The sequence below is a fragment of the Musa acuminata genome, chromosome BXJ1-7, assembly GCF_036884655.1.
Source record: "Musa acuminata AAA Group cultivar baxijiao chromosome BXJ1-7, Cavendish_Baxijiao_AAA, whole genome shotgun sequence".
Taxonomy (NCBI): Eukaryota; Viridiplantae; Streptophyta; class Magnoliopsida; order Zingiberales; family Musaceae; genus Musa; species Musa acuminata.
In genome coordinates, this window is record NC_088333.1 from 4,209,196 (window position 1) to 4,230,614 (window position 21,419).

At 41.7% G+C, this 21,419-nt stretch overlaps 4 protein-coding genes and 1 long non-coding RNA gene across 5 annotated transcripts; 3 read left to right on the top strand and 2 right to left on the bottom strand.

Annotated features, from left to right (window-relative positions):
• The first annotated feature begins 2,435 nt into the window (after positions 1–2,435).
• LOC135679858 (GDSL esterase/lipase At4g26790-like) lies at positions 2,436–4,316 on the top strand. Its single transcript, XM_065193839.1, has 3 exons — positions 2,436–2,838; positions 3,402–3,894; positions 3,972–4,316. Exons 1-3 carry the CDS (start codon positions 2,470–2,472, stop codon positions 4,163–4,165), a joined length of 1,056 nt encoding a protein of 351 aa, XP_065049911.1. The 5' UTR covers positions 2,436–2,469; the 3' UTR covers positions 4,166–4,316.
• A 2,098-nt stretch (positions 4,317–6,414) lies between these two features.
• Positions 6,415–7,991, top strand: LOC135679859 (uncharacterized). The gene is made up of 3 exons (XM_065193840.1): positions 6,415–7,184; positions 7,274–7,553; positions 7,635–7,991. Exons 1-3 carry the CDS (start codon positions 6,459–6,461, stop codon positions 7,769–7,771), a joined length of 1,143 nt encoding a protein of 380 aa, XP_065049912.1. The 5' UTR covers positions 6,415–6,458; the 3' UTR covers positions 7,772–7,991.
• A 1,076-nt stretch (positions 7,992–9,067) lies between these two features.
• Positions 9,068–11,353, top strand: LOC103990543 (probable plastid-lipid-associated protein 2, chloroplastic). The gene is made up of 3 exons (XM_009409728.3): positions 9,068–9,540; positions 9,613–9,811; positions 10,914–11,353. Exons 1-3 carry the CDS (start codon positions 9,131–9,133, stop codon positions 11,217–11,219), a joined length of 915 nt encoding a protein of 304 aa, XP_009408003.2. The 5' UTR covers positions 9,068–9,130; the 3' UTR covers positions 11,220–11,353.
• Positions 11,049–12,947, bottom strand: LOC135678331 (uncharacterized). The gene is made up of 2 exons (XR_010514902.1): positions 12,057–12,947; positions 11,049–11,938 (listed from the first exon to the last, which is right to left on the bottom strand). It is a non-coding gene; the product is annotated as an uncharacterized LOC135678331 (long non-coding RNA).
• Positions 12,948–14,115: 1,168 nt separating this feature from the next.
• On the bottom strand, positions 14,116–19,563 carry LOC135678332 (pyruvate dehydrogenase E1 component subunit alpha-1, mitochondrial-like). Its single transcript, XM_065191008.1, has 8 exons — positions 18,786–19,563; positions 18,622–18,701; positions 17,458–17,535; positions 15,111–15,206; positions 14,948–15,019; positions 14,788–14,841; positions 14,627–14,692; positions 14,116–14,396 (listed from the first exon to the last, which is right to left on the bottom strand). The coding sequence occupies exons 1-8, from the start codon at positions 19,546–19,548 to the stop codon at positions 14,352–14,354; spliced, it is 1,254 nt and encodes a 417-aa protein (XP_065047080.1). The 5' UTR covers positions 19,549–19,563; the 3' UTR covers positions 14,116–14,351.
• Positions 19,564–21,419: the final 1,856 nt, after the last annotated feature.

Sequence of the window (21,419 nt, forward strand, 5' to 3'; positions counted from 1 at the left end):
TAAAACTGCGTTTAGACGTAAATCTGCGTTTAGACGTAAAACTGCGTTTAGACGTAAAACTGCGTTTAGACGTAAATCTGCGTTTAGACGCAAATCTGCATTTAGACGCAAAACTGCGCTTAGACGCAAAACTGCGCTTAGACGCAATCTGCGCTTAGACGCAAAACTGCGCTTAGACGCAATCTGCGCTTAGACGCAAACTGCACTTAGATACAAACTGAGAATTTGCTTTTGCATCATAATCGTTTTTGAACGAACGCAGCTTTTTGTTTTTAAATTATTATAAGATTTCCGCTGCACTAATTCACCCCCCCCCTCTTAGTGCTCTTGATCCTAACAATATCTACGTCAGCCTACATTGTCTTCTTTGGAGCAAATCCAATCAGTTTTAATTCTAAGAAACAGAAAACAAGCGTAAGATCCACCGTTAAAGCTGAATACCAAGCTATCGTCGCCACCGCTATAGAACTCAACTATGTCACTAATCTACTATAGGAATTTGATATCGTCTCTTAATTCACTCCTACATTATATCATAATAATGTCGGTGTCACCTACCTATGCGTCAATCCACTGTTCCACTCACGCATGAAACATATTATCATCGACTTTCACTTCGTTAGAGATCAAGTTATCATACATCAACTACATGTTTTTCACGTCTATACTTTTGATCAACTAGCTGACTCCCTCACAAAGCCTTTTGCTTACAAGATATTTCAATTACATCGGTCTAAGATTGATATTTTTGATAAAAAAATTAATCTTACGGAGGCATGATAGAAGATCATGATAGAGGCGTATGTGGAATAACATCCCTACATTTCTTACGCCCTCAATCAATTTATGATTTAAAGATCAATAACTAATTTGAATAATTGATCCGATTGTGTGATTTAAGTATATGATTAAGAAAAATATCTCTCTCAATATATATATAAATACTAATCACCTCAATCAATAAAATTCATTCCATTCATAATATATTCCTCAATAGGGGCAAAGTAATTTAAATAAATAATACTAACTTCAATTATCATGGTAGACATAAAGAAATATTCAACGGTATATGTGGAATATTCTTTTAAAAACTTATATTAAACTAATATTCTTGAAACAAAATTATTGATCGGGATCCGTTTCTGCTCGCTGACCATGCCGCCGTATGTCCAGCTATGATCGAACAAACATTTTCCCTATCAACTTCGAAAGAAAATGAGCAGCAAAGGAGTTGGGCACAGCTGCTCTCAAAGTGGGTGGAAGATGAATGCTCCAAATAATTGCTGCTTTCATCTCATCGTATCTGGAATGTGATGAGGCCTTCACTCTTATATATAGTAGGTGAAAGGTAGGCGCTGATTACTGTCGGCTCTGCAGAATCTGCATGCTTGGCTGCCATATACCAAGCAGGTGAATTCTCGCAAGCCCGAGAGAGAGAGAGAGACTAAGACCATTGTTGTGGATTCTGTGGGGAACATGGTTCCATCAGATATGTCTGCCGTATGTTTATCATCCAACTGTTGCTGCGTTTTTAGGTACTTCCTTTCATGGCTAGCAGAGAATGAGCACATGGCCTGTTCTTAGGAGGATAGGAGTTGCCATTTAATACTGGTAAATATAGCTGGATTGGGGGTATACTCCTGCGGACTCCAATTCCTGTAACTTCAAGATTCAGCCGTGCAAACGAGTCTGTGAGGGAGAAGCCGAAGAAGAAGACAGAATATTACACCGAAGAATCTTTTTGAGGTATAATTATAAGATCACAATTCAGTCATGAAGAATTAGATGAGGACATTTATGAGGCGATGAAAGTTACCTTTTTATCAGCTACGTAAAGAATTACAATTTACTGATCATGATTTTGTGTTGATCTCGCTAGATCAACGGCGGCTCGATGTTAAAAGCAAACTTAGATTTTTCTGACACATGAAGAGGGTGCTAATCACCACCAATTTGTGGGTGATGAGGTTGGAAATAATGCAACGGAAGCAATTTGCTCGTTAGTTTGAAATCACTTCGAGTGAGATGTTCGATGCAACCTGCAACTGAGAAGACTAAATGCAAAAAATATACGTTGGATCTTCCCGTATCAGTCGGTGAGAAGGAAGCTGGGAGATTATAAACATCAACGTCTGCAACACTGTGCCAACAAGTACCACAGACTTGAAGAGAATTGAAGCTTCATCGAGAGATGGAATCGACTGGGCCATGCAATGCAATGGAGTTTTACCGAGTTACTAGCGAAGCACTTGTGCTTTGCACCTGCTCGAGGAGAGACACCGAAACATAACAGTCCAATAAATTACTTCCCTGTTGTGGCACAGTCCTCTCCCTCTTCTTCCCTGTCGTGGCATTCCCAGCTTCATTAAATGACCAACCTCTTAAGACAGCAGCAGCAGCAGTAGCAGCAGCCCTTTCTTTACCAGCTAAAGCCACTCGATTTCCCACCTCCTTGCCGCGCCTATCGATATGGCCACCACCAGCTTCCCCAACCTCTTCCTGCACCTCCTCTGCCTCTCCTCGCTTGCCGCGGCCTCCGCCCGCGTCCCCGCCGTCATCGTCTTCGGCGACTCCACCGTCGACGCCGGCAACAACAACCAGATCAAGACGGTCCTCAAGAGCAACTTCCTCCCCTACGGGCGCGACTTCACCGGCGGCCTCCCCACCGGTCGCTTCTGCAACGGCCGTCTCGCCACCGACTTCATATCGGAGGCCTTCGGCCTCCCGCCGCTTGTTCCCGCGTACCTCGACCCGGCCTACACCATCCAAGACTTCGCCAAGGGAGTTTGCTTCGCCTCCGCCGGCACCGGCCTCGACAATGCCACCTCCGACGTGCTAGTAAGTCGGTCCACTTGTGCATGGCATATTAATTTCTACATCTCAATGCAGTAACAGCAAAAATATGAGATTGTACGGAGTGCCAGCAATCCGAAGTGGGCACATAGATCATCAATTTGGAGACCATTCTTCATGGCACATACCATTTCTAGGGTGGTGTTCATGAGAGGAATTGCAGCAGTAGCCTTCAGATCTACAGTTTCGCATAGTATCTATCCATCTATGTATCTATCTTATTTTTGTTCTTTCTGAGAGAGCATCCTTGTCAACATGGTTGCCAAATTAGTAGATGGATATCGCCTTTGTGAGAGCAGCCTACGGCAAGCGTTTGAATCGGGACGCCCGGCAAATGCCTGTGCCAGCCTTTAGTGGCAAATAAGTGCCGGCTGTCCTGTTAGGTGCTCTGAGTCAGTGGAATCCATGTGCCTCGATGCATGCCTCATTTAATGGCCATGAAGTCGAGCTTCCCCGACGAAGTAAAGTCGGTAGATCAACGACACATCCGTTTCTATCATCTGGAGATGAACTAAAGCAAGCTTCTTTTCCTGATAACTTGCATGCAGTCTGTGATACCATTGTGGAAGGAGGTGGAGTACTTCAAAGAGTATCAGAAGAAGCTAAGAAGACACGTGGGGAAGGCACGGGCGAGGAACATCGTAAGGGAGGCAGTGTACGTCGTGAGCATAGGCACCAATGACTTCCTGGAGAACTACTTCTTGTTGGTGACGGGGAGGTTCAAACAGTTCACCGTGGATGAGTTCGAGGATTTCCTGATCGACCGCGCCGCCGACTTCCTCACCGCCATCTACAGGATGGGCGCCCGCAAGATATCCTTCACCGGACTCAGCGCCATCGGCTGCTTGCCGTTGGAGAGAACCACCAACGCCCTCCAAGGTGGTGGGTGCATCGAGGAGTACAACAAGGTGGCCAGGGACTTCAACGTGAAGCTGCAGGCGTTGATCGCCCGTCTGTGCGCGTCCTTGCCCGGGCTGAAGCTGAGATACTCTCCCGTCTACGACAGCTTGCTTCGCATCATTCGTAGCCCTTCTTCCTACGGTGAGTAATTGGGTCGTGCATCGGATCGACTAAGCAATGAAATCTAAGAGACGTGTGTGTGTGTGTGTGTCGTTCAGGGATCGAGAATGTGGAGGAGGGGTGCTGTGCCACAGGGAAGTTCGAGATGGGGTTTCTGTGTGACCAGTGGAGTCCATACACATGTGAAGATGCGAACAAGTACATCTTCTGGGACGCGTTCCACCCCACGGAGAAGATAAACCGTATGATGGCGAAGCAGGCACTGAGGACTAGCTTGGCCGAGTTCCTATGAAGGCCCTCTTTCTTTCTGGTTTGGTTCGACATGGAAATGTATACGAGTACAATCGTTCCTTCACCTACATTTACATATCATTCATCAACCTGGAATCACATTCTTCCGGTACTGATACTGTATGCTCCATTTTGTGGATCTCGAGATGTGACGGCAGCTAATTATCTCGGTGTTTGACCTTTCTTTGAGCTCATGAGTTCACGCGTGCATGGCTTCTGTAGCTGACCTCCATCGAAGGACGCGAAAAGAAAGCCAGCCGAAAGCGGCAGGCAACGCGTCTTGTCTTTCTCGATCACTGCGGACACGAATCCCTTTTCTCTCGGGCACTTTTAGTGCTGTTGGCGTCTCTATGCGTACGCAGCATGTCAAACAACATGATACGACCACGTATTTGTATGGTTTGTGTCACTGTCGATCGTCCCTTTCACCCGAAGCAACAAGCCATGGAAGGTTATGGTAGTGAGTTGGTTCCCTTCCACCAGCCGCCTCTTCCGACGCCACACCCTCGTCTACCTTCTACTGTCTGATGTTTATATATATTGTCAAATGAATTCATCGTATATTCAAGCCATCAAACACCCTCCGATACAGTCAGTCATAAAGAGACTAAAAGGACGAGAACAGGACATTGGTGGGTTGAGTTTCTTCAGTAATGTACACACACTTGTTCTTAGACATCAATGCAATAACTCTACTGATGCACTAAGATGGACACTTGTCCTTGTTGGCCTCTTATCAGCATTGAAGTGATTAGATTTGAACACACATAAGAGGAGTATAATTCCTATCTTGATTTTGAAAGATGTACATCACTATTAGAAGACAACACACTTTATCATATGAACTTCACCTTCCATGCATTAGAGTCATCGATATCACAAAATAATGCTCCATTTAATTCTCTAATACCAACTTCAACTTCACCTCTAATGTCTTCCCAACCTGTACCAAACTATATGAGAAGGAAAGATACAACAGGAAATATCTTAGGCAAACAAAATAGATGGTATCAGAGATCTCTTGTCAAATGATATATAGACAACTGAATTCAGATTGTATGTGAATATGTCATGTGGTAGTATGAGATGAATGCTTTTAGATTAGGGGGAGTAGATTGAAACCAAGATATATTTCATATTTATACTAGGCAAGGAAAGAAAAAATGTCTACCTAAATCAATAGTCTGAGTTCAACTAACATATTCACATTGTCACATAGCAACATCCAATATAATCCAATTTTAATTTTTTAGATTTTTTATTTTTTACAAAAAGATAAACACAGAAGATGAGATTTAAGTCTATGACCTAACGATAAACTATCAAGATCTTTATCGATCAAGCTAATTGAGACCTTCAAAATATGTCAGATGAGGTTTTAAAACCTCGACCCTAGCTAATGTCTAAGGTATAAAATGAAGAAATAATATTTAGTTTCCTATATTGATTATGAAGAAGTAAAAAAAAGAATAAAGAAAACGATTATTAAATTACAAAATAGGAATACAAACAAGTAGGAAAATTATCTAACAAGACAAATATATAGATTTATATATTCAAACTGCCACATAGACAACATCTCATACAATCCTGCTCTTATTTCAATAATAATTATAAAAATAACAAATAACAAATATGAAAGTATATCTTCTCGAAAGAAGACAAGATATAAATTGATGTTATATGTATATGTTTTCATCCTTTGTATTCTTGTACTTGGGTCGAAACAAAGAGACTATAAGACCATAATTTTTCCTGTGATATAAGTTAAAAAGGATTTGAAGCACAATCTACTTAAAGCCAACTTACAAGAAAGAATCATATGGTTCAACTTCTCAACAACATTAAGTAATTAGAAGGCCGATTCAAAGCCTTTCTCCCTGATTGACTCGGTAAGCATTAAATGTGGCAATACCTTTTTCTTTTATTACAAGAATAAGATTTCTCTCAATCGTGTTTTCTCGTTTCCTCGATTTGTTTTGATCTTCTTTTATTATTACTACCTAATCCTTTTCTGTTTCTTCCATACATCACAGATGACCGTTAAAGGTTGTCCTATCTCATGATGATTCCTTCTCCTTCCCGGGGTTACTAATAAGACGATTCAAATCTTCTTCTCCTCTATGTTGACGATCGTTTCTCACCGTGCACAACTCAGAGGTCAATACGTCGAACACATCGAAAGTTAGGGAGTAACGGCAACGATGGAGTCGGAGCAAGCGGCGCCGCTCCTCCCGGCGATCGAGTCGCGCCGCGACGACGAGCTTTCCTGCCTCCGGTCCTGCCTCGGGTGGATGTGCCTCGACCAGTCGAACGCCGTCCTCGCGGTGGTCTCGTGGGTGGCCCTCTTCGTCCTCGCCGTGGCCGTCCCAGCCATGGCCCACTTCATGCTCTCCTACCGCCGCCCCTACGACCTCGTCGTCCAGCTCTCCCTCACCGTGGCCGCCGCCCTCTCCTTCCTCACCCTCTCCGCCGCAACCCACCGCTACGGCCTCCGCCACTTCTTCTTCCTCAACAAGCTCCCCGGCCAGAGCGCCCGCGTCCGCCTCGCCTACGCCGCCCAGCTCCGCAGCTCCTTCCGCCTCCTCGCGCTCTTCATCGCGCCATGCTTCGCCGCCGAGGTCGCCTACAAGCTCTGGTGGTACTCCTTCAGCGCCATCCGGATCCCCTTCCTGGGGAACCGGGTGGCCACCAGCTGCGTCGCGTGCGCGCTGGAACTAGCATCGTGGACCTACCGCGCCGCGAGCTTCTTCGTGGTGTGCGTGATGTTCCGGTCCATCTGCCACCTGCAGATCCTGCGGCTGCAGGAGTTCGCGGTGGCGTTCCAGGCGGAGTCGGAGGCGGTGGCGGTGCTCAACGAGCACCTCCGCTTGAGGAGGCAGCTCAAAGTGATCAGTCACAGGTTCCGCGGGTTCATCCTCTGGGGGTTGATACTAGTGACAGCGAGCCAATTTGCGGCCGTCTTGGTCATCACCCGACCGCACTCCGACGACAACCTCTTTAACATCGGAGAGCTCGCGGTGAGTGGTTGATTAATTTATATAAGTAGGTGAATTCCACGGTGAATATGAGAGGAAACTAAATATGCATTTGGTGTTCCTACTTGCAGCCCTGCTCAATTGTGCTTGTGACCGGCATGCTTATCTGCCTGCACAGTGCAGCAAAAATAACCCACAAAGCTCAAGCCCTCACAGGCCACGCCGCGAAGTGGCATGGCTGTGCCACCGTCGAGTCTTTCTCTATAGACACCGAGGCAGCCTCTGAGGTCATCACCGGTGGCGACGGTGACTCCGACGAGGAAGAGGACAGCGAGGAGGACGAATTGGAGGACACGAAGATCGTACATCCTCATGTCCACACCATTTCGTTTCAGAAGCGACAAGCACTTGGTTGAGCTCATTTAAATCCCATCCTGCTTGTGGGTTTGATCACATAAAAATCTGACTCGATTCTTCTTGGATTGGTTGCAGTGACATACCTGGAGAACAATGGGGCAGGAATCACCATATTTGGATTCACGGTGGATCGCTCCTGGCTTTGCACCATATTCACGCTTGAAATTTCTCTGTTCTTGTGGCTTCTGGGCAAGACAATTGGGATCTCCTGAAGCCATATCTTCTCCTTGATTCAGCTCCTTCTTGTTCTTCCTCTTTGTGTGTGTGTGTGTGTGTGTACAGTTTCTATGGTCTTGTATGTATAAGCTGTTGATCCCTCCCTTAGCTGCTGTCCAGTTTCTCATTATGTTTACGACTTCTGTTCCTCTATGTGGTACTTGGGAGTCTGTATACTACATTTTCTGAGCTGAAGGTTTTATACATGTAAATCCATACCAGTTCTCACTAAAATATACAATATTACTCGGTCCTCACACAACTTACTTCTTGACAGAAATGGGATTGGCATAACTTCCGATATACATATATCATTTGGATGTTTAGTTTTCAAATTTCTGTAAAATATTTTTGTTCTTGAGTTGTTCTAGTCATTTATATGGAGAGAGTAGCAGAAAGTAATTATTAGGTAAATACGTAAGTTAGTATATAATGAATATCATTTAATTTTTATCTCTTACGATAAAATTTATATTTAAAATATTGGTCTAGAAGTAAATAAATCATGTTCATCAAATCAAGATTAATGATTTGAATCTTATTAAAGAGAATGTCATCCAATTCAGTTAGTAAAAATTTGTGACTGCTAATATAATTTTGAAGCTTGGGTTAACATTGGTTGGGTGGGACTTATGCACATTATCAAGTCCAGATAAGGATGAAATGTGGATTGGATGAGATCTGTCTGTTCTCCACTTAAAACAACAGATATAAATGTGGACTTTAAATGGACACTAAAATTTTGTGATCATATTTGAATACACACACACACACACACGCACATACACACACACACACACACACACATATATATATATATATATATATATATATATATATATATATATATATATATATATATATAACCAATTTGACTTAAGTTTCATAAATAAATAATCAACATGATATGACAAATACAAATCTCACCTCATTGTATTTCTCAGTTTTCAGGGTTGATGCCTCACGTGGGCACGTGCGCCGCGAGATGTTTCTAGAACGATCGACTTCAGAAAATATCCGCCCCGACCGCGATTGCGTAGCGTCCTGCCACCACCCAAAACAAAGAAAAATATATAATTAGCTTCGGGTACGTTTATCTACACGTTTGTAGTCCGACCGTTGTGAAAGTCGACTCATAGTTGGGTCCCGCACAGGCTCCATCGAATCAGAAAGCAGGTATTCAAAACGTACGTGTAGGAAATAATTGTTTTGAAGTACACGTTACCTCCTTCCACGCGTTGCGCAGCTAGTGGCTGTTCAAAAGTTAATATAACAACCCACCCGTATCAATCGCCCAACGGAAGAAGACGGTAAGGCGAGAGCGCAAAGGCGGTCGGCGTTTCAAGAGTTGCTCCATGTCTGCGGTGGCGTCTTGGAATCTCTTGGCCATTAAGGCTCCCTTCTCAGTGGTGGCTAATGGCCGCCCACACCTCGCCCCCAGTGTCCTCCACCTGAAAGCCCCCACCTTGAGGGGCATCGGGATGCAGCTGCTAACCCCAGCCCCGTTCCGAACCCGCGCGATGGTCGACGACGACGAGCGGGGCGAGGAGGGCGGCGTGGCGGTGGCGCAGCCGCCGGCAGTGAGCGAGGCTGGCGAGCTGAAGAAGAAGCTGATTGATCTGCTGTACGGGACGGACCGGGGGCTGAAGGCGTCAAGCGAGACGAGAGCGGAGATCCTGGAGGTCATCACCCAGCTCGAGGCCAAGAACCCTACGCCCGCTCCCACCGACGCCCTCGCCCTCCTCAACGGCAAATGGATCCTCGCGTAAGATTCCAGATCTTGGATGAAATCCTTCTTCTCGCTCATTCTCATCGATCAATTTGGTCGCGGACGCAGTTACACTTCGTTCTCGGGATTGTTCCCCCTTTTGTCGTCGGGGCGGCTGCCGGAGCTGGTGAAGGTGGACGAGATATCGCAGACTATTGATTCGGAGAGCTTTACGGTGCAGAACTCGGTGAAGTTTTCGGGGCCTCTGGCGACAACCTCCGTCACCACCAATGCCAAATTCGAAGTCCGTAGTCCGAAGAGAGTGCAGGTATCCTGTCTCCGACACTCCCCATGCCATCCGCAGCCTCCTAATTCTGCAAAACATTGCTCCTTACTTAATGATCTGCAAGAGTTCAATCATGTCATCAATGATATGTCTGCCAATCAAGAACGTTTAGGTCCCAATTGCTAATGAGATTTTGATTTGGGAGAAATCTCACTGGAAATTATCTCTATCTCAATTCTTACAAGATTTAATGATAAAATCGAGTGCATACTATATTTCTCCTCCTCCAGATGTCAAGCAGTTCGCTGGATTCTATTCGAGATGGTTGCAGAATACTGCATTCCCCTGTTCTCTGACAAAATCAATCAATTAGTAGCAGATAAATCTATAGAACAATAAATGTAGAAATGGAAGAATTTTGAACTTTCTGTGATTTACATCAACAAAGGGGGCCTGCATCTTCTAGGAAAATCTTCTTCAGGTCAGGAAGTGCAAATTAGGGTTGTTTTGTATTATCAGATCACTGCTTGTGTAAAGTTGGTATTATCAAACTGTTTATGACTAGTTATTAGTGTTCTTTGGCTTTGTAGAATGTTCTTGCAATTAGCAGTACCTGTGGTTAACTGGGTGAATCCTCAGATATAGGATGGAGATCCAAGTTCTTTCTTTGAAAGCACTTGACTAGATTAGGTTTCTACATCATTCCCCTACCTTCCCTAACAACAAAAACAACACCGAAGAAGGAAAATAGGAGGGTAAAAGAATGTACTGGGACATGCAAGAAACCAAAAAAATAAAAGCAAATTATATCTTCTCATAAATGTTTTAGATTACTCTTAATGAAGGCCTTGACTTGTTAGATCATAGGACGTGTATTAAAATGTATTCATGAGTATGTAGTTTTTTGCTTGCTACCAATTGATGTGGGCTTTCTCCTTATCCTCCTAGGTCAATGCTAATCCTCTTAAGTCTACACTAGTTGTGTGCAGCTTGAAGATTTAAACCAATGAATTTTGACTCACTTTTACATACCATCAGAGAATCAAGATTGTACCTGATATCTTGGATGTAATTTTCTTGTTGCCTAGTTCCACCTTGTTATATATATCATGACTCATGTTGGCATGTTTACTGCTGTCTCCAGATCAAATTCGAGGAAGGCATAATTGGAACCCCACAGCTAACAGATGACATCGTTATACCTGACAAAGTAGAGTTCCTGGGGCAGAATATCGACCTCTCTCCGTTCAATGGCGTCATCAGTTCCATCCAGAATGCAGCAGCATCTGTGGCTCGGACCATCTCAGGACAGCCGCCGCTAAAAATACCAATAAACAACACTAATGTTCAATCCTGGTTGCTAACCACCTATCTCGACGAGGAGTTAAGAATCTCAAGAGGCGACGCTGGCAGTGTCTTTGTGCTTACCAAAGAAGGCTGCTCACTTTAGGCTTGTGCAAGTGTGTTTATGGTGCATGGAGTTTGGTATACTATCTAACACAGATGCTAGTGGGAAAAATAAATGTGAACAGGATATATGCCCTTTCAGTTAATAGTACAAATTAAATGTGCATGGTTTTGATATGATGGAGCTATAGATAATAAATAATGTTGTGGATTATGACTCGAGGCAGCACAGTTGTGAAATATATGTATGTTAACCAAAGCCACAGGGACATGCCTCGTACTGAAGAACAATAAGAAAGACATGGTGGTATTTTGTGCAAAAAAGTTTCCGAGGATTAATCTATCAGGTGATCTAAATAACTTCATAAATTATGCTTAAGACTCGTCCAACAATCTCATGTATGGTGTTAACAATACTGGTATGGAATTTGTCTCTAAATTTCTACAGGAAAATAAACCATGATAATAAATGATTCTAAGTTCTGAGAAGTCACTGGATTAGTAGTCAAGTTCAAATTCAAGTAAAATTAGTGCAGGACCCTATTTATCATCGTTCCCACTCTTCCTTGTTATGTCAGACGCTAAACAGGGGCTTATCTTTTCTATGAAGAGACAGAAAGAAACATCAAGCGGACGAAGAATACGAACCTCTCACTTTGATCCGGACGTGCTCCAAAGCTGATAGCGACCAGACGAATCCACCTCTTTGCTTCATCTGCAGTCCTTATGTCGTTGTCTCCGACCACCACACGAGACATTCCCCTGTTGAGGTAGGCCATTTGTCATCTCGAATCCACCCAAGTAACATGAAGCCAACCTAATGGACCTGTAAACGTTACTCCTCCTGCACGAAGCAATCGTGAGAAGGAATAAAACGCACCCCTTCCATATCTGAGGTTACTGCACCCAACACCTCTCAGCTTTTTGTATGCTGCTCGTATGTATGTGTCATTATACCCTGAGTTGGGTCCCTCTCGTTGCACTCGTGAAGCATCTCTACGGATGTTTGTCTCGAGCCGTCTCTTTTTCTCCGAGGACGCCACAAAAGTAAAGCCGATCCGTGATCATCCATAAGAACATACCGAGGAGATATGCAATCATGTCCGATTCCCACGTCATGATCAATGGCACCATCTGCGACCCTCCTGCCGAAGCCACTTTGTGAACTGGAGCAGTTAGGCTCACGTACAAGGCAGGACTAAAAATTGGGAGTCATAATAGCAAACACCTTGAGGGCGCTCTCTCTGTGGCTTGCGGCACAAGTTGAAACCGATAACGGCGCACCCCACGCTCATCATTGAATGTTACTATTACTCGGGCGCGGGCATACGCAACGCAATTCCCCATCAATGATTCCTACGAGGCGGATATATAAGCCTTGGGCATTCCTCTTCCACTGCAGATATCCCTCCGAAGCCCCAACCAAAAACACCAGACGAGTGAGTGAGCTACTTACTACTCATGGCCAGGCGCAAGCACGCGTCCATGCGCGAGAGATCAACCGCCATCTCCGGCAACGTGTTCAAGGCCTCGGTCCTGGCGCTCGCCAAGATGGCGCTCGGGACGACCCGGGCGGCGCCCGCGAGGATCGCGCCCGGCGCCCCGCTTCCGCCTCCCACCGCGAGGGCCATGAAGCTGGTGGAGCCCGAGAGCCGCTGCGCGAACTACTTGATGGAGCCGGGCGACGAAGGGGACGGCGTCGACGGGAGAGCAGAGGCCTACATCACGAAGGTTCGGGCCAAGCTTTGCTCTGATAGCGGTGGTCGTTCCCCGCCTCCCACGGCCACGTATGCCGCTTACAGTGCTGGGTAGTTATAGGTAGGGGAGACAGGATGCCTGTGTTGTTCGTTCCGGTCGCTGCTGTTCGTGTCACCTTGTTTGCCATATCCATGTATGCCCATGTCGTCGCAGCGATGTGGTAGGACGCCGAAGCTTTATGCTGTCTAGTGATGTGTGTTTCGACTCTGGTAGTAATGTTTCCATGTCTGGGAAAGTATACCCACCTGTCGCACGTGTCGCGTACACGTTTTATTGGTGCAGATGCTTCCGGCTTGGCTTCTCTCCCGAGTTCCATCACGAGAGGGCACTTTTCCCACGCCACATACAAGTGACAAGGAAATAGAGCCCCTGAAAAGTTAAAGTTCTTTATCTGTCATATAAAACTAAGCAGGAATTTTCTTTTTTTGTTTAGGGAAAAAAGTATATACGACACGAGATAAATCTGGTAGGTGGAATAATTACCATAATAAAATTATATCAATTTCGCCATTTCCAATTACCAGATTAAGAGTCGGTGTCAATTTTTCCTTTGTTTCGAAGGACCAGCCAATCACCGAGCTAATACGCCATCCATGACGCGGAAGCCTATATGTAAATTGACGAGCCAATCTTTTTGGGGGTGAACTCTCGGAAAAAAATAAATAAATCATAAGTTTAAATTTTTTTCAAATAATATCTTATTTTTTAAAATTCTTTCAAAATATTTTTTACATAAACATTCTATGTAGACGAATAAGATTGGTATGAATGCTCGTGATATCCGTAAGATTTGATAAGGGTATAAAGATGATAACGACACAAAGAGGAGGTACCAATGGGTCCAAAAATAAAATGTTCTTTTCACATATCCAAAAATGCTTTATGAAAATTCTTTAAAGTTAAGATGCTATCTAAAAAATTCTTAAAAACAAAAGTTTTTTTTTTTCAAAAATTTGCTCATCCTTTTTTCATACTTAGCATGAAATTTATACAAAGTTAACAAGAAAAATATACTTAATTTAACAAATAATTTCACATAAAAGTGCAGAAAGAAAGAGAGCGAGAGAGAGAAACCAATACAAGATGCCTTTCTTCCCCTAGAAGGGCTTCCGCTGAGAGAATTAATTGTCGTTCTTGATTGTCCAAGCCAATAGGAAAAATAGTTAGAGGTACATCGGAAGTATAAAAAAGATCATCAGGAAGTAAATCTAGCACATGAGTGTAAATTAGCTCAGTTTCAAGAAATCTTGACATCCACAGATGGGTTATAATTGAAGAAATGCACAAGGAATGGATACATCTAGAAATGCTCTGTTGGATGCCGAAATGCACACCAATCAGAAAATTTCAGTTTCCTTGTTTATTTTTAAGAGCTTTCATGAGAAAAGAATCTTCATTGTATCAATGTTTGCTTGATTCATGGAAGAACAGCTTTCACCTCCTTCCTATCAGCACCAAACACCTGTAAGCAAAAACGCAGTGTCAATCCAACTTTGCAACCAAAAAATATTGCAAAGAAAATGCATATCGAAGTTAGCAATCTTACTAGATTGATTGTATACTTGTAAATAAGTTTCAATGAGCTAATTCGTGCCACAATGACAATAAAGATGAACTAATACCGTCCAAAGCTCACTCTGAGAAATAATAAACACTAATTCCTTCAGACAAACTACAAGTATGCTCACTCACCTCTGCACCAAAACCCTTTACATATACATTGGTAAATAGCTCAGAAGGATCAGGCATTGGGATTTCCTGAAAATTGGAGTAAGAGAATCTGATGAGCGGAAGGAAAATGTTATTTTAATCTTAATCCAAACATTATAGCCGAATTCCAATATAGTAGGCACCTTCGCTTGAGCAATGGCATCGTCTACTTCCTTCCTGACTTCTTTCTCGATATCCTGCACAAACATTTGTAGAAGAACATATTCCAGTGGAGAGAGGGAGTATGACTAGCCCTTATTTTGTGTAAAGGCTCCTTTAGAAAAATGTTATAGGGATATGTACCTTGAGATCAGAGGCAGTGGCTACTTCATTGGACAATATCAACTTCCTGATTCTTTCAATAGGATCACGCTCCTACGAGTGGCATAATCAACATATATTGGTAAAAGACTTGCATGAGAGGAATCAATCCCATGGATGGCTCCAAAAGTCGAATCCAACTAACCTGCCTCACGCCAGTGATCTCATCACGGGTGCGATAAGTGCTTCCAGGATCTGACATGGAATGACCGTGGTACCTGTAAGTGTCCATCTCAAGAATCTGCATGATGAAACAACAAATGAGAAAAGAAAAAGAAACAAATCATCTCCTTGAATGAATAAAAAAAGAAGCATAAAACTTTACATACAACCTCTATGATTACAGTACATGTTTTACAAGCTATGATCTCGTACAAGAATGCTAGCCAAAATTTCTAATCTGCAAATGCCATCATGTGAAACAACTTGTTTCCCAAGTATGTTAATCATGTATCTGTTGACTGGTGACTAATATTCATTATAAAAAAAGAAACCCAGATGATCCCTGGACAAACAGGATATCCATATTTGTTTCCCTAGCAGGTGTGAAATATAACATGTCCATGACTATACAAAGTACATAATAAATACGTGTAAAATTCCTCACAAAGTAGCTTAAGTGATGTGGATCTTGATAAATGGAATATTCTTTTATGGCTCATCGAGGCCTTTGGTGCAAAAAATTCTCACCTGTCACATCACTAGTATCTCGGGCAAAATCATGAGTTATACAAAAATACATAGTAGCACCACTTACTTCTATTCCTATGAGACTTCAGTATTATTTGAAACTGAGCATAAAGGACACACAGAACACAAGCATTAAATGTTCTTTGCTTCTGGCAACACATCAGGTCTTATTCATGATTTTCGCTTTATGTCTATGAGGACAGCACACGAACAGTTCTACTAAAGGAGTGATAAAATACAGAAATCTAGGTACTCGGGTCCAAGTAAAAAGAATAAAATGAAAGAAAACATCCTAGATCAAAATGCTAACTCACAACCAGAGAATCCTGAACTAGAATATAGAAACTTTTACATACTTTCACTAGTCTGTGCAAGGATGGATCATCAGGTGAGCAAAAGTGTAATCACTTAATATTACATATTTTGAAGGTCTTGCAATGTCAATGATGGAAATTCATGGATTGCATTATTCATTAAATAATTGTATCTCTTTGATTAGATGGTATCAGTTCTAGTAAGTGGTGTTGCACTTTGATGTAGCCGGGGATAATTCTTCAAGTATGATGTGTATAGCTTGTGAACATCATCTCTCTCTCTCTCTCTCTCTCTCATGTTGTTTCAAAGCTCTTTTCCCCATCTAACAAATATCGATTTCATTCTTTATCACAATAGATGTTGATTACCAAATATTCCTATTTATGGCAGCTCATCCAGATGTCATTGATTATACAAGGTGCATAATGAATCGATCCTTCATGCCTTTGCAAATTTACAATTATTTTTATATCATAAAAAAGGTTTTGGATGATTATGATGACAATCAAAATATTACTACTTATGTCAATACCAGTAATAGGAATGATAAGTTCAAAATACCAATCTGGTATTGATTGTGGCAATCTATTAAACCAGTAAGTAGTGGTCGATGAGCTTCAAAAAGAAAGTTAAAATATTCATTGAAGTTCATGTGCTACATGGCATGCCAACATATTAGTCCAAATTAAGACCACTAGGCAATAGAAACCATTAGTTGTGTTGGTGCCGGCATTAAGATTTGATGTCTCAAATAAACAACACAAAAGTTTAGCAACTTGGTTACATGTAAGCTTGAAAGCTCGCATACTTGAAAGCCAGATGGGAACAACTACTTATTCAATCCTAAAGAAGTTGCCCTAAAAAAAGAGGAAAAAGAATAAAAGATGCACTAACAAAACAGTATGTATGAATAGACTATTGAAACAGTATGTATAAATATGTAGGTGAGAATATCAAAGGGGTAAATTTCCATTTGGCTTGTGAGTACCTCCAGTTCCTCAGCACTTGAGACCAAAATTACATACCACATTCTTCAATCTTCGAAACTAATTTGTCCAATTATAAATTCTAGTAAGACCAGAACATGTCTCTGACAGATGATATATCTTCAAATAATGAAGCAGTAGAATGGGAGGAAGATAAACATGTGCCATAGAGAATAAAAAAACATTGGACCAATTCCTGAATACATAGTCAGAGAGATTATGTCACAGTTTTAAGTTTCATGAATATGAAAATCAGAAGATTAAATGGTAATACATAGATAATTGTTGTATCTGGAAGCTTCAGAATCTATCACCTTAATGAAACATTAGTGTAATTATCTTTATTACTCATCATTCTCTGTACATTAATAGGTCCAATCTGAAACAATTAAAGATGCTTCTAAGTCATAGAAAAAGAAAAAACCATTTTTGAAATTGATCTCTAAACATGTGGAAAACTTCTAGCTGAATGAGAGTTAAATTTAAAAGGCTAACACTCACAATGGGTCCATTTTGCAAAGCATACTCCTTTGCAAATTTGCATGCTTGCTTAACAGCAAGAACATCCATTCCATCAACCTGTTCAGGAAAGCACTGTATCAGGAGAAGATAAACTAATTTTAAAACATTGATTCTTTTCAAGTAATATACTCTTAGTTTTAATCCTGACAGCCCCTTCGATGATAGACACTAGATATGCCATTTTCCTGCACAGCACCTAAGACACTTGTGATCTATTTTCAAGGCGAACATATTTTGCAAAATATAGAATCTGACTGAAGTCAACCAAACAGACAAAATGTGCTGACTATGTATAGTAATCATAATCAAACATGTGCAAAAAATTGATGTATACTGATCCTGAACCACTGTGGACACTAATGAGGACGTTCTACACACTATGATATTTCTGGTGTGCTCAATCATGTCATATACTTAAGTGCCAGTTCCAACACCACCACTATGTTCTGCGGTTTTGTGTCATGGAATCTGCAAACAATAGGCACCAGCATGGACCTATACACCAAGACTTGAACGTAGACGCAATAGAGATCCCTCACATCACCCTATCCTCTCAGGACTCTAACCCCTGCTTATCTCTCTTTTTGAAAATGTATAAAATATATATGCTCAAAGAAATCAATAACCATGCATGTTTTTCACAACCACTAATCATGCATGGTTAAGAAATAGCACATTCATCCTTGCTTTTGATGACATATAACAGAGCTCTCTCCATGCCTTGATCTCACATAGCAATTACCATCATTATATTTGTTTGAATGCCTTTTTGGATAGTTTACACTCTCTTGTTATATGCAATTTGTCATCATCACCAACTCCTGTTTCCTTCTTAACCCGATATATACACTGCTGTTCTACCAGACATGAGAAAGAAGTGAGTGAAAATGCTAGTTCTCATTGCACCATTTATTAGTTCTTAGTAAGAAGTAGAATCTCTTGCAACATAAAACGAATTTCTGATCAAGCAATGAAATCTTATATATCTACAACCGATTTAATTTTGATTGATATATTAACACAGTCTAAGAAGTCTGGACCAAAAAGAAGAATAAAGTAACTTGTGACATCCAAGGGCATATTTCATTTATGATAAAAGATGAATGATGTAATAGAAAATAACGAGGATTTCATCCAAGTCACCTTCAAACCAGGGACGTAATCCCCTCTTTTGTAATAGGCAGGGCTCTTCGCGGCCCTCCATTCGGCTGTTCCCATTCCATCTGCAAAAGTACAAACGCAATTAGCTCATCAACAAAGGAAAACCTGGTTTTCCTTCCACCCGCGCCTAGTCATCTCGTACTCACAGTGATTGTTCTCGCAGACCAAAATGACCGGCAAGTCCCAAAGCGCCGAGATGTTGAGGGCCTCAAACAGCTGTCCTTGGTTCGCAGCCCCGTCACCATACAACGCAAAAGAAACGGTCCCCTCCTTGGTGTACTTCTGGGCGAAGGCAAGGCCGCATCCAAGCGGCACCTGGGCGCCAACGATCCCGTGGCCACCGAAGAATCCCGAATCCTTCTTGTAAAAGTGCATCGACCCGCCCTTTCCCTTGGAGCACCCGGAGCGGCGGCCCATGAGCTCGGCGTAGGACTCGACGAGAGACCCTCCGCGGGCGAGGAAGATGCAGTGGTCGCGGTAGGCGGTGATGATGGCGTCCTTTTTGGTGATGGCCGCCTCGAGGCCGATGGCGACGGCCTCCTGGCCGTCGTAGAGGTGGCAGAACCCGCGGATGAGCTTGGACTTATAGAGAGAGTCAGCGGCGATCTCCATGCGGCGCATCAAAGTCATGTCTCGGAAGAAGGAGAGGAGCTCGGAGGGTGTGGTGTCGACGAGGCGCGAGGGTGGCTCGATCTTGTGCCCAGTGAAGGGGACGCTGGTCTCGACGGCGATCGGGGGCTGGCCGCTAGCGGATGAGGCGAAAGGCCGGAGGAGGAGGTGATGGTGGCGGAGGGGGAGAGATGCTGCAGAGAGGCGGCGAGCGGCGGCGGCCATGGAGGAAGATGGAAGCCGGAGGATCTGCGAGGAAGGCGCAAAGAATGGAAGGTGGAAAGGCTTTTCTCTGCACATGGCGTCGTCAAATATCTGTCAACGGAAAAGTTGAGATGCCCCATCGGACGGCTGCAGTTCACCCGTCAACGATAGTCCTGTTACGGCAATAACGCATTTTGCACCGCAACAAATCACCAAAAAAAACACTCAATCGATCCGAACCGTTAAACCTTGGTGTCTGGTATATCGTACGGTCTGCGTTCTTTGGTATTCTTTTGGGTGTATCTGTTTTGTTTTTAGAAATGAGAGTCAAGCAATGGTTTGGCGGCCTTTGGGAAGCAGTTTGGCCAGTTGAGGCCGTAACCATAAGCAACGAATAACCAAGTCGTATAAGCCAACCCCATTAATTTAGGTCAAATCAGGGTTTGCAATTATTTATGTTTTTTTTCTTTTCCTCGGTGTGCTTTAATTTAAATAATAGAAATTTAATTGAGGCAATTACAATTTGGTAGCATTAAGACTTGCCAACTATTGGGCGATGGATTTAATTCGTTAGCTTTGGCAAATATGTCTTTTCATTTATTCTTTAATCATTGTTTTTAAAAAATTTTTTTAAATATCTAAAAAATAAATGTAATTTTCTAATATTCGTTAGCTTGAAAGAGGAAGAAATTGAGTATTTAGATCGACGATGATGTTTTGATTGTCATTTAGAATTATCAAATAAATCTTTATTAATATTATGAGTTTTATTTATATCCTATACCATGATGCCTTCATAAAATTTAGTTAACCCTAAAGGACTTGTTATTGATCTACTCCACCTTGGCTAGCTTCACGAGAGACTCTATAACGTCCCTTAGGACCATCGACCTTTATGTCACATTTGCATCCGAAACTTATTTGAAGACAATTAAGATAAGTATTTGATCGTGAATGTCTTATCGATATAATATAATCATTAGATATTTAATTATCAATCGACTTTATGTAATGATATTAATATACTACATGAATACCAAAGTTTTGAGGTGACCTTAGGAAGTACAGACAATATTATATGACTTTAATATCTCTTATATAAAATATGATATTATTAGTCTATCAAATAAACTTAAGAGGGCCAACATCTGTTAAGACTCTTCTAGATCTAAACCTATAAGATCACACAATCGGAATTAATGTTATTATACCAGAAGAGCAAAGATATGAGCCTGATGATTTTTTATATAGTTAAACTCAAAAATATTTGCTCAATCATCAAATAATATGTTTGACATTGATCGAAGTATGTACGATACAACATCAACACAATATAAAACCCCCACCATCATTCAATTCATCAAAATTCATGCAAGTTCCCCTTAGATTGCTAATAGATAATTGTTAATGATTAACACATGATTTCATAACTTATTGATGATTGAGTGATGCAAATAATTGTTCTTAATATTTAACACAATCTTAAACTAATGATTATCCACCACACTATATAAAAACCCTCCATGTGCAAATTTAGAGGGTGATTAAAATCTTCAAGATCTTACTAACTTAAGTATTATATGAGTTTTATCGAATATACTCGATATAGTTTCTGTATTATATCGAAGTAAATCTTCCTTAACATATCAACCTAATGTATTTTTGGAAGTAAATCTCAATTAACTTCAAACCTCTGTATGTGTTGAACAATCGGAATATATTATAACAGTTCAAACCAAAATTTAAACAAATTTTTAACCGAATAATTTTTTATTTTTTATATTTATTTCTTACATATATATATATATATATATATATATATATATATATTATTGTGATAGAACAACTTAGGGAAAAAAAAATCCTTGCCCCGTCAACAATTAAAATTTATTAAGAAATTATGGTAATTATTTTAAAGAGCAGAGTCTAAGATATATAGGTTGATACATGTGTGTCAATTTTGGTCT